The sequence below is a fragment of the Puma concolor genome, chromosome B4 (assembly GCF_028749965.1).
Source record: "Puma concolor isolate L17-30 chromosome B4, mPumCon1.1.hap2, whole genome shotgun sequence".
Classification (NCBI taxonomy): domain Eukaryota; kingdom Metazoa; phylum Chordata; class Mammalia; order Carnivora; family Felidae; genus Puma; species Puma concolor.
The window spans coordinates 48,369,114-48,382,433 of record NC_141673.1 but is presented as its reverse complement, the minus strand read 5'-3'; the positions used below and the strand labels follow the sequence as shown (position 1 = coordinate 48,382,433).

Sequence of the window (13,320 nt, the reverse complement as noted above, 5' to 3'; positions counted from 1 at the left end):
ATTCCATAAATGATATTGGCACAACTGTTAAGCTTTTGGAAGGAAAACTTAATTTAGATCATTGTTCATAGCATTTACAAAACAAATTCCAGTTTAATTAAATGTAGTAAATTTTTTTTTTTTTTTAAGTCAAGCAACCTGTCATTTAAAAAATTAGAGAAGTGACTTTCTGTCCTGGTTAGAAAGACTTGCTAAATTTGTGGTATGAGAAGAAATCACATTAGAAGAAATTACATGAAAAGAAAGGCAGACTTGGCTTTGTAAAATATATTTAACTTCTACATTTCAGAAGGACGAAAAAAATAAATTTGTGGAAAATATGGCAAGGGATTCATAGCTTTAAAACCCTGAACTCGATAACGTAGAAAAAATTTTTGAACTTCAGTTGACAAATAGACAAAAGCCATGGGCAGACAGATGAAAGAAGAGATGGCTAGAGAATAGAGTGGGAAAATATTGGCCCTGCTAGTAATTTTAAAAATGCAAGCCAAACATTAGTGGGTTGCCATATTTGTATCAAATTAGCAAAAGGAATCTTTAATAGTAGTACATGTTAAGGATTTGGTGAACCTTGCATTCTCATGAATTGTTTAGCCTTTTTAGGAAAGCAATTTTGGAATCTTAATCAAAGACATAAAAAAGATATGTACACTTTTACCAATTTGAGGGCATAACACCCAATATTTGGTTATAATAAAATAATCAGAGCTATTAAACGCTTACTGTTTTTACTCATCTAAATCTGTAAATGTATAAACTCATTTAAATCTACAATAACTTTTTAGGTAATCCACTTGGAAGAGGGAGGCACAGGGAGTTTAAGAAACTTGCCCAAGTTTACACGGCTAGTTAGTGGTGGAGCCTGAACTTCATCCTAGGCAGTCTTCACAACTTAGGCTCAAAAAACTTAGCAGTATATTTAGATAGAGTAATACTCAGAGTAGAGGTTGCATGTTATGTAGCATATTAAAAGTTTATAATTTTCTTTTTATCACATTTCTTTATTTTTGAGAGGCAGAGAGAGAGCGTGAGTGGGGAAGGGACAGAGAGAAGGGGGGACACAGAATCTGAAGCAGGCTGCAGGCTCTGAGCTGTCAGCATAGACCCCGATGCAAGGTTCGAACTCACGAACTGTGAGATCATGACCTGAGCCAAAGTCGGACCCTCAACTTACTGAGCCACCCAGACGCCCTGCATATTAAAAGTGTATGAACCTATTTACATCAATAAATTTATAGAAAATTGCTTAAGTACAGTGATCTGGCTATTAATCACTTCTATAAGGAATCATTAAAACGATAGTGCGCACATGATAAGAGCTTACTGTGTACTAGATAAGTGCTTTACATTTCTGAACTTCTTGAATACCTCTAACAACCCTAGGAGGAAGGTACTATTAGCCCCATTTTGTGAGTTAAGGCCCTAGATCATAGAGAGACTTGATGACTTGTCCCAAATCACCCAGTGAAGCCAGGATTTAACCTGCGTCCATGCTGTCTTTCTTTTCTGTTTGATAAACTGTTCTGTCTCTGTGTAAAAGCCTCATAGTTTGTGCTTCTACTAACTAGTAAGTTATATGACTTGGCAAAAATAATTCCTCTTTGGATTGATTTCCTCCAAATTGAGGCTTAATTTGGAAATTTAAAATAAGTTTTTAAAAATTGTTTTATTTCTTTGTTTTGAGAGAGAGTGTGCGAGCAGAGGAGGGACAGAGAGAGAGAGAGAGAAGAGAGAGAGAGAGAGAGAGAGAGAGAGAATGCCAAGCAGGCTCTGCACTGTCAGCACAGAGCCCAATGTGGGGCTCGAATTCATAAACTGTGAGATCATTACCTGAGCTGAAACCAAGAGTTGGACGTTTAACTGACTGAGCCACCTGGTGCCCCAAAACAAACATTTTTTTATATGATCATTTAATATATAGGAAGCAGAAAACTGAAACAAGCTAAAAGCAGTTTTTGAATTTTTTCCTTTATGATCTCATTGTTAATTAGCCCAGGTCTTCTTCCAAATATATCATGCCCTTTGCAGTCTTAAGATTTGTCAAAAAATAAAGTGTAATGACTAAGCCAAACAACAGGAATCTATATTACAGTGAATGCTGTCCTTTTGACAAAGGAGTCGGATCAGGTCTTCCTGACTACATTTAAAACTATCTGTTGCCGTTTGTGCAGGACTTCTTATTGCTTCCCAAATCTATATGTGCTGTTTCCAGGGCCTGCAGTGTCCGCTTCTTCCATCTGATTCCTTTCTCATTCTTTAAAACTCAGTTCAGATTTTACTGCTGCCAAGAAGCCTTCCTTGATACATACATACATACACACACACACACACACACACACACACACACACACACACACACACACACACACACACACACACACACACACCTTTCATGTTGGTATGAATCCAGTCTGCTCTCATAGCTCCCTATGACACTGTAATTCATTTTTCTTTCTGGTCTATTTTCTTCCTCTACCTCAGCATCTAACAAAGTGCCTTTCACTCAGTATACATTTTATAATTGATGTGGAGAGAGAGGGAGCAAGGAGAGAAAAATTTTTGCATAGTAAAACACTCTAAGTCTAAAGACAGACAAGCCATGAAAAATACTGTATTCATATCACAAATGACTAGTTTCTTTAAAGTATAACAGACTCCTGCACATCAGTAAGAAAGGCCAATAACTAAAAAGCTTCTGCACAGCAAAGGGAAGCATTAACAAAATGAAAAGGCAACATAATGAATGGGAGAAGGTATTTACAAATGATGTATCTGATAAGGGGTTCATATCCAAAAACATAAAGAACTCCTGCAACTTGATAGCAAAAAAAAGCAAACAATCCAATTTGAAAATGAGCAGAAGATCTGAATAGTTTTCCAAAGAAGACACACAGATGGCCAACAGGCACATGAAAAGGTGCTCAATATCACTCATCAGGGAAATGCAACTTAAAATTACGATAAGATACCACCTCACATCTGCTAGAATGGCTAGAATCAAAAAGACAAGAAATAACAAGTGTTGGTGAGGACGTGGAGAAAAGGGAACCCCAATGCACTGTTGGTGGGAATGTAAATTGGTGCAGCCACTCCAGAAAACAGTATGGAAATTCATCAAAAAATTAAAAATAGAGCTATTATATGATCCAACAATTCCACGTCTGGATATTTATATGACAAAAACAGAAACAGCCCCATGTTCTTTGCAGCATTATTTACAGTAGCCAAGATATTGTTTACAATAAACAACCGAAGTGTCTATTGATGAATGAGTAGATAAAGCAAACGTATACACAGCGGAATATATATACAGTGGAATATTATTCAACTGTAAAAAAAAAAAAAAGGAAATCTTGCCATTTTTGTGACAACATGGAAGGACCTTGAGGACATTATGCTAAGTGAAATAAGTTAGAGAAAGACAAATGCCAAATGATCTCATATATGGAATTAAAAAACAAAAACTAAGCTCATAGATGTGGAGAATGAATTGGTGGTTGTTGGAGTCAAGAGTAGGAGGTTGGTGAAATGGATGCATGGGTGAAAAGGCACAAACTTCCAGTTACAAAATAAAGTCATGGGGATGTAATGTACAGCACGGAAACTGTAGTTAGCAATATTGTATTGCATATTTGAAAGTTGCTAAGAGATCTTAAAAGTTATCACAGGAAAGAAAATTTTTGTAACTATGGTGACAGATGTTAACCAGATTTACTGTGATGATCATTTTGCGGCATATACAAATGTGAAATCATTATGTTCTACACCTGATACTAACATGTCAGTTATACCTCAATTTTTTAAAAAGGCCAGTAATGTGATAGAAATATTAGCAAAGGTAAAACATAATTCATAAAAAGGAAGAGGGAGATTAGTGGTCAGCCTTAGTGGTAAAAGAGAAATACAAATTAAAATTACTCTGAAATACCATTTTTAACCTTTCAGAGTAACTGAGACCAAAAAGTTGAAACAGTAGGGAAACAGACATACAATGCTAGTGGGATTGTAAATTGATAGAACCTTTTTTTTTAAATGTTTATTTGGTTTTGAGACAGACAGAGTGTGAGTGGGGGAAGGACAGAGACAGAGACACAGAATCTGAAGCAGGCTCCAGGCTGTCAGCACAGAGTCTGATGCAAGGCTCGAACTCACGAACTGTGAGATCATGACTTGAGCCAAAGTCGGACTCTCAACTGAGCCACCCAGGCGCCCCATAAATTAATAGAAAAGAGTCACTTGGCATTCCTTCAAAGTTACAAGTATGTGTATCCTTTGCCCCAACAATGATACTTAACAGGAATTTATCCTGCAGGTGTACTGGTTATATCACAAGTATACTGAAATGATTATGCACAGCATACATTTTACCATTGTAAAAGAAAAAATGGAAATACCCTGCATATCAAAGGGGACAGATAAATTATGTATGTCCATTTAGTGAGGTCGTCTACAGCCTTTAAGAGAATAAGACAGCTCTAAGATATAGAATAGGCTTTCAGATGTAATATTAAGTGAAACAGCAAGGTGCAGAGCAGTGCATATATAGTCTGATACTACTTGTTTGGGAGTGAGGAGAAGAAATCACTTAGGTGTGTGCTTGTCTATGAACAAATTATTTCTGGAAATATACCAAAGAAACCTACAACTGATTTTCTCCGGGAATAATCAGTGTGGGATTGGTGTGGGAGGGAGTGAAAGGAGACCTTTTTTCATCATCTACATTTTTCAGCCTTTTTATTTTGAATTTTTTTTTTTTTTAACATTTATTTATTTCTGAGACAGAGAGACAGAGCATGAACGGGGGAGGGGCAGAGAGAGAGGGAGACACAGAATCGGAAGCAGGCTCCAGGCTCCGAGCCATCAGCCCAGAGCCTGACGCAGGGCTCGAACTCACGGACCGCAAGATTGTGACCTGGCTGAAGTTGGACGCTTAACCGACTGCGCCACCCAGGCGCCCCCCAGCCTTTTTATTTTGTATCATGTGTAGGTACTACTATTTTCAAAATCAATTTTAAAAATAAAAGCAATGAAAGAAATCACAAAGAAAGTAAGGATTGTTTTGCCAATATAAAATTTTATGTGTATTACAAAATGTATCACAAAAAGAAAGTCCCCAGCCAGGAGTAAAATAAAGAAATATTACTGCATGCTTTTAATATGCTAGGTGATTTACATTTATTACTTAATTTTCAGAAATCCTCTGAGAAATACAGTTTTAACTGTACCAAATAGAAAACAGATTGAGGGAGACTTACGTGATATCAGCATTTAACCAATAAGGGGCCAAGGTTATATTCAAACCGAAGTCTTTCTGATTTCACAGGGCTTTTTTGCCCTGGTTTTCCAAACCGTGCTGCTTCCAGTCAGTGATATCTTATCAAAAGTACAGCTACGCTTTAATAGCCATCAGCAGCAATTACCTGAAATGCCCACAAGATGGAAATGTTGGATGAAAGTAGGCATTTTTCTTTGTAAAGCATACTACTACACTACCCAAATGGAATATTTAAATGGATGTATTCACCTGGGTGACTGTCAGTGAAGCGGCTAACTTCAGCTCAGGTCATGGTCTCTTCATGGATTCGAGCCACATATTGGGCTCTGCTGACAGCTCAGAGCCTGGAGCCTGCTTCGGATTCTGTGTCTCCCTCTCTGCCCCTCCCCCACTCGTGTTCTGTCTCTCTCTCTTTCAAAATTAAATAAACATTAAAAATAATAAATAGGTGTATTCTATTTTACAGTAATGATATTTTCTTTAGTAATTTGTTATGTAGTCAGCTAGAATGTTTTAGATATCATTTAGTGTTTCTTTGTCATATTGGTAGTTAGGATGGCTTTTTATGTACCTGGCAGTATTCCAGATACTTTATATACATTAATTCATTTAAAATGTTTAAATAAAGTTTACATATCAACTAAAAATGGAAGTTCACAGCTCTGCTTACCCTACTTCATAAGATGCTAGGTCCTCTTTGACTAGCTGGTCATTAATACCAGTAGGAGTCATTCCACAAGCACCAAGAAAATAGAAAAGCTCAACTAAGAGCACATTATCTACCAGAATTTCTGTAAAACCACGAAGACAAGTTTGGGAGAAAGAACTAGGTCGCAAAATAAATGAAGCAATTAAAACTAGAAGTTAAGGGTGTCTAGGTGGCTCAGTCAGTTAAGTGTCTGACTCTTCGATTTTGGGCCCTGGTCATGATCTGGCAAGTAGTTCATGAGATTGAGCCCTGTGTCAGGCTCTGGGCTATCAGCACAGAGCCTGCTTGGGATTCTCTCTCCCCCTGTCTGTCTGCCCTCCCCCACTGGCATGCGAGTACACACTTTCTAAATAAATAAATAAATAAACTTTTAAAAAACTACACTTAAAATATTTTTTTAATATGAGGTATTTGTTATAGTCTTATTATAATATACATCCTAATATAGTGAGGAAAAGAGCATAAAAATAATAAATAACTTAAGAGTGGCACAGCTAATAAATGGTACAGCTGGAATTTAGACCTAAGAATTATTGCTGTCTTTTTTGAGAAAAAAAATAAAGGTTTGTTTTACCAGTGTGATTTTGTTTATATGTTTCACCTGTACATTAAGAACACTGTATGTATGTATGTGTGTTTTTTTTTTTTTTAAGTTTATTTATTTTGAGAGAGAGAGAACCAGTGAGGGAAGGACAGAGAGTGAGGGGGACAGAGGATCTGAAGCAGTCTCTGTGCTGACAGCAGAGAACCCGATGTGAGGCTCAAACTCACAAACCAGAAGATCATGATCTGAGCCAAAGTAGGACGCTTAACTGACTGAGCCACCAGGTGCCCCTGTTTATTTATTCTTAAATGTTTATTTTGAGAGAGAGAGAGAGAGCTCGCACGCAAGAGGGGGTACAGGGGCAGAGAGAAACTCCCAAGCAGACTCCACGCTGCCAGCACAGAGCCCAACACAGAACTCAGTCTCAGGAACCATGAGATCATGTCCTGAGATGAAACCAAGAATTGGAAACTTAGTGGACTGATCCACCTAGGCACCCCTCTTTATTTGCTTTTAATTTTTTAACATTTATTTTTATTTTTTGAGAGAGAGATCCTGTGCACAAGTGGGGGAGAGGCAGAGGGAGAGGGAGAATCTTAAGCAGCCTCCACGTTGAGCTTAGGGCCCTATGTAGGGCTCCATCTCAGGACTGTGAGATCATGACCTGAGCAGAAATCAGGAGCCAGGCACTTAACCGACTAAGCCACCCAGGTGCCCTCAGAACACTGTATTTAGTTAGCTCTTCTTATTAGTTGGATGTCTCTTGGATTGTATGCCCCCTTATTTCCAAATTTGTGTATGGAAAGGAAAACAAGGACATTATGTCTTAACATCTTAATTGTAAATTTTAAACTGTGAGTGGCCAAATTTCAGTCTTAGTTGTAGAAAATGTCTTAGCTTCTCTCTTGAGAGTTCAGACTTTCTACCCACCTCCTTATGTTTAATGTAATATATCTTAAGTTGTTTATATTTTTTATCATGGAAATTGACCTAAGGAAATGCCATATTTATTACTCTATAACATACCTTAGACATCTGAGAAAAATGAAATAGTTCGATAAAAATGTTTTCCTTAGTTGCAGAACTTGAAGTGAAAACCAGAGAAAAATTAGAAGCTGCAAAAAAAAAAACAAGCTTTGAAATCGCAGAGCTTAAGGAGAGATTAAAGGCAAGTCGTGAAACTATAAATTGTTTAAAAAATGAAATCAGGAAACTTGAAGAAGATGATCAGACAAAAGAGATATAAACAGTTCTAAGAGAACTTGATAGTAAGCTAAGCTGAAAATAAGATGGACTTTAAAGGAGAAATGGACCGCACATGCCATGATGTTTCTTAGAGAAACGGCACATGTAGTTGTTGACCACAGATTTCTCAGCAATTAAGTCAAAGTATTTGTACTTTTCAAGCAGTGTTTAAGGAAGTGAAATATATGTGTGTAATGAGAATGAATGCTGAATAGGCATTTTATCAACCCATTTTAGGGTAATTCTAATGATGTTAAGCACAATTTAAAAAATTTTTTCGCTTTGTATGTATAGCTTATCCTTTTGACAAGCATCACAATTTCATTATAAAGTGTAAGTTGTAAAAATTTTGTACTTTCCTGGTAGAATTAGTGGTAAATTAACATGTATATTTAATTTTTTAAGTTCTTACCTGTCCCCATCCTAATAACTCTTTTGTATCTGTTGTGCCCACTGCCCAGTAAGTACTCAATAAATGTAGTTTACAGATCTTGTGTCTGCCTCTTGATGTGTTTCTTCCTCTTTGATGAAGCACCTGTAACTCTCTTCCTACAATAATGTATCTCCATAGTACTGTGATCACACATCTCTTATTGGCACTCATTTTTGCATGGAGATGGCAAAGATCATATTTTAAGTATTACTCTGCCTAACTACCACAGTGTCATTCATTTTCACATAGAAAAATATTTCATCCCTCCTACATTTTCCAAAGATACATAGGAAGCAGCTATGCATCAGCTTCACATATGACCCCTAATTTCTCCACTTCTCCTTAGCCTGTCCTGTTCAGATCCACATGGCAAACCCTCTAGTTTTGGACGCATGTAATTTGAACATTCAGTAGTACTTAGGCCATGTCAGCTGATCTGTGTAGGCACCCTAGGGACAATAGTAGGTAGGAAAGTATCTTGGAAAACATATAACATTAACATTAGTTACAGAGCTCTTAAAAATAGCAACCATGTCTATGCCTAATGCAAGGATTCTGTATTTTCTGTATTTACCCACTTTAGCATTTTTAGATACTTTGTATTTATCTGCCTTACTTTTTACTTTGTTGCTCTATTTTTAAGTTGTGGAATTTATAAGCATTATGGAGATTTTGCAAAGGTCTCTATAGTCTTAAAATTTTCACCAGAGGCCCTATGGGGTTGGAGGTGGTACTTCTAATTGTGCCAGACATCATTCATCTTTCCCCTGCTTCCTACCCAATGCCCACAGTATAGGGTAGGGCCTGGGGATTGACCAGAAAAACTAATGGAGGAAAAGTCCCATTCTACATGAGTGATCCTGGCATGGAAGATCACCCCTCCATTATTCTAGTCAGATTAGCCCCAAGAATGTGTTGGTTCAAAAAACTAAGCTTCATGGAGGTAAGTCTGACTTTATGCATGGATGAATACAAGAATGCAAAATACGTCATCATGGCTCAGCTTTGCCCTCTGTCAGTTCTTATTTCTGTGTTGGCTTTTAATCCAAGTAGGATCTCTCCAGAGTATATAGAAAACTCTTATAATTCAAAAAGACAACCCAATTTTAAAATGGACAAAGGATTGAATAGACATTTCTCCAAGGAAATATGAATAGCCACTAGGCACATAAGGAGATGTTCAATATTTATCATTAGAAAAATGCAAATCAGAACCATCAGTCATGATGAGATACCACTTTTATACCCACCACACTGGCTATAATTGTAAACAAAACAGAACAAAAAAGTTGTTGAGAATATGAAGAAACGAACCCTCATACATGTTGCCGGTGGGAATGTAAAAAAATGTAGCCACTTAGGAAAGTAGTTTGGCCATTCCTCAAAAAGTTAAGCTTAGTTACAATAATGACCCAGTAATTGTGCTAGGTGTATAACCAAGAGAAATGAAAACATGTTCATATAGAAACTCGTACATTAATGTTCATGGCAGAATTATGCATAACAGCTAAAAAGGAAACAACCCAAATATCCATCAACTAATGAAGGAGTAAATAAAATATGGTATCCACACAGTGAAACATTATTCAGCCAGAAGGAAGTAAGTACTGATTCTGCTGCATCATGAAGGAACCTTAAAAACATGCTAAGTGAAAGAAGTCAGACACAAAAGCCACATATTGTATGATTCCATTTATATGAAATTGCTAAAATAGGCAAATCTACAAAAACAGAAAGTTGATTACTTGCTGCCAGGGGATGGGGAGAAGGATATTTCTATTTAGGGTGATAAAATGTTCTGGAATTAGTAGTGATGATTGCACAATCTTGTGCGTATACAAAAACAATGATTTGTACATTTTAAAAATGGTTTAAATGGACATTAGAAATTTCATCTTAAAATGTTTAAACATTTTAAGTGGCAAAGTTTGTTTAGAATTATACAAACTTTGAAAATATTCTACAAGACGCAGGGGTGGGGGGGTGGTTGGCAGTGCCTGGGTGGCTCAGTTGGTTAAGTGTCCGAGTCTTGATTTCAGCTCAGGTCATGATCTCACAGTTTGTGAGTTCCAGCGCCATGTTTGCTCTGTGCTGACAGCATGGAATCTGCTTGGGATTCTCTCATCCTCTCTTTTTGCCCCTCCCAGGCTTTCTCTCTCTAAAAATAAATAAAGTTAAAAAAATAAATAAAATTAAGTGAAAAGGAAAAACAGATGTCTTGATTATCAGAACATTGCCTCCTGTTCATTATGAAGTGTCATGTGACAGTTCAGAAACATGAAACATGACTTGTGAATGATTAGAGAAGCTGATGGGCCAGGACTTCAGAAACTACTGGAGAGACTCAGGTTCAATTCTTGCTCTTCAGTGCATCATTCAGTGAACTGAGATCAATAACATCATGATCCTGATGTAAAAATAGGTGGCTAATGATAGGGGTTTTATTTGTGTTTTGTCCCAGCCTGGACTCTCTCGTCTGGCTTTTTAATTATTTGTAGTTATTTGTAATTAATTGACCACCTAGATTCCTGTAGCTTTGTGTAATATGCCCCATGATATTCCTAACTCTGGGTAGCCTTCCCCCCACCCACCCCAGTCTGTTTACGTTCCCACTTTCGCTGGCCACCCAGCCTGGCTTACCTGCTCTCTGCCCTCTAGGCTTCATTGCTCTTTAGTAATTCCTTAGTCTACCCTTAGCGAATTCATCATTGCTGTTTAAAAATTTCCAGTGAACTGAATTACCACGCCCCTTATTCACTAAATAAGAGTCATAAAACTGGAAGGGAGTTGAGAGAACATCTAATTCAATTCCTCCATTTGATGAGGGAATACAGTCTTGCAGAAATTAAATGACTCAAAGTCACACAGTCTGTTGGGGCCGGAAATAGAATTTGAATTCAGCATTCTCTGACTGAACAGTCATGGTACTAACTCCATCAAGGATTAGAGAAGATTGTATGAATTGGCAGTCACCTTGGAAACTAACTTTCCAAGAATGAAGGAATGGTGTACTGTTACTGACATAGTCAAATCCCTACCATCAAAACTTTGGCTTATTCTCCGTCAGCTAATCTGGTCAAATCATGATCTCAAAATTAATGAGAATTGTCATCTCTACTTGGTTTAATTACATGCATGAATTGAAACCACAAGTCTATTTACTCTTATTGTGCACATCAGCAGATGACCTCAGTTCTTACATCATTGAAATCACTGATGCCATTCAAATTGACCCTGTTAACTTCCAGCCATACAAAGTTTCTTTTTGTTCTTACCAAATCCTGCTTTCTTTCATCTCGCTAGTGTACTTCCCATCTATAGTTTTGATTCCAGTCTATATTATCTACTACTGCAAATTTATAATTGGGAGAAAATCACTTCACTTTTCCTGAGCTTCATTTTGCATTAGTGAATGTGAATATCCTACCCACCTCATAGAATTCTGTTTAAGGGAAAGTGAAATAGCATATGTAAAAGTACTTTGGTAGGAATAAAGAATAATAACACTAGCTGTTTGTAAAAATTTTCAACAAAATATTTGCTAACTGAATCCAGTAACATATAGAAAGGAGTAAGTGATCTCATGACCAAGTGGGATTTATCCCAGGAATACAAGGTTGGTTCAACATGTAAAAACCAATCTGCATTACAGGCTGTTAGGGGTGGAATGGTGTCTCTTGAAAAGTTGTAAGTTGAAGTCCTAATGCCCAGTACTTCAGAATATGACTGTATTTGGAGATAGGGCCTTTAATGGGGTAATTAAGTCAAAATGAGGTCATTAGGGTGGATCTTAATTCAGTATGGCTGGATCCTTGTAAAAAGCTTAGGAAGACCATGTGGAGACATAGGGAGAAGATAGCCAGCTACAAGCCGTGGAGAGAGGCCTCAGAAGAAACCAACCCTGATGACACATTAAACTTTCTGTTGTTTATGCCACCTAACCTGTGGGACTTTGTCATGGCAACCCCAGCCAACTAATAAATTGGCCAAATTAAAAGAATAAAGGATAAAAGCTACATGGTCATCTCAATAAATGCAGAAAAAGCATTTGACCAAAATCCAACACCCTCTTATGATAGAAATACACAACAAACTAGGACTATAAAGGAACTTCCTCAACCTGATAAAGGGCATTTAAGAAAAACTCATAGTGAACATTATAAATAATTGTGAAGGACTATATGCTTTCCCCCCCTAACATCAGGAACAAGACAAGGATGTTTGTTTTGACCACATCTATTCAACATTGTGCTGGAGATTCTAGCCAGGGCAACCAGGCAAGAAAAAGAAATAAAAAGCATCCAGATCAGGGGTGCCTGGGTGGCGCAGTCGGTTAAGCGTCCGACTTCAGCCAGGTCACGATCTCGCGGTCCGTGAGTTCGAGCCCCGCGTCAGGCTCTGGGCTGATGGCTCGGAGCCTGGAGCCTGTTTCCGATTCTGTGTCTCCCTCTCTCTCTGCCCCTCCCCCATTCATGCTCTGTCTCTCTCTGTCCCAAAAATGAATAAAAACGTTGAAAAAAAAATTAAAAAAAAAAAAAAAAAAAAAAGCATCCAGATCAGAAAGGAAGACGTAAAATTATCTCTATTTGCAGACAACATGATGTTGTACTTAGAAACATCCCAGGAAATAAACACACACACAAACTAGTAGAGCTAATAAATGCATCCATCAGGGTTGCAGGATATAGGATCAATATACAAAAGTTGGTTATATTTCTATACACTAGCAATGAACTGAAAATAAAATTAAGAAGACAATTTTATTTATAATTGAATAAAAAAGAATAAAATATGAATATAACACCTAAAGTTCAAGCACCCAAAGAGAAAATAGATAAGTTGGACTTCATAAGTAAAAACTTTTTGCTTCAGGACATCTGAGTGGCTCAGTTGGTTAAGCATCCGACTCTTGGTTTCAGCTCAGGTCATGATCTCATGGTTCATAGTTTGGAGCCCTGTGTCTAGCTCCACACTGGCGGAGCCTACTTGGGATTCTCTCTTTTTCTCTCTCTCTGTCCCTCCCCCACTCATGCTCTCTCTCTCAAAAAAAAAAAAAAATAAATAAACTAAAAAACAAAAACAAAAAACTTTATGCTTCAAAGGACATTACCAAG

General features: G+C 37.3%; 1 protein-coding gene across 3 annotated transcripts in view; it reads left to right on the top strand.

Moving 5' to 3' along the window:
* The window catches only part of YEATS4 (YEATS domain containing 4), a 66,668-nt gene that overhangs the window by 13,524 nt on the left and 39,824 nt on the right, over positions 1-13,320 (top strand). The window contains exon 7 of one of the 3 annotated variants that reach the window (XM_025926807.2): positions 7,605-8,267. The exons of the other annotated variants lie outside the window; for them this stretch is intronic. Within the exon in view, the coding sequence (XP_025782592.1) occupies positions 7,605-7,774 (170 nt within the window). The 3' untranslated portion in view covers positions 7,775-8,267. Of the gene's footprint in view, positions 1-7,604; positions 8,268-13,320 lie in introns of those variants that run through there. 3 annotated transcript variants of the gene reach the window in all.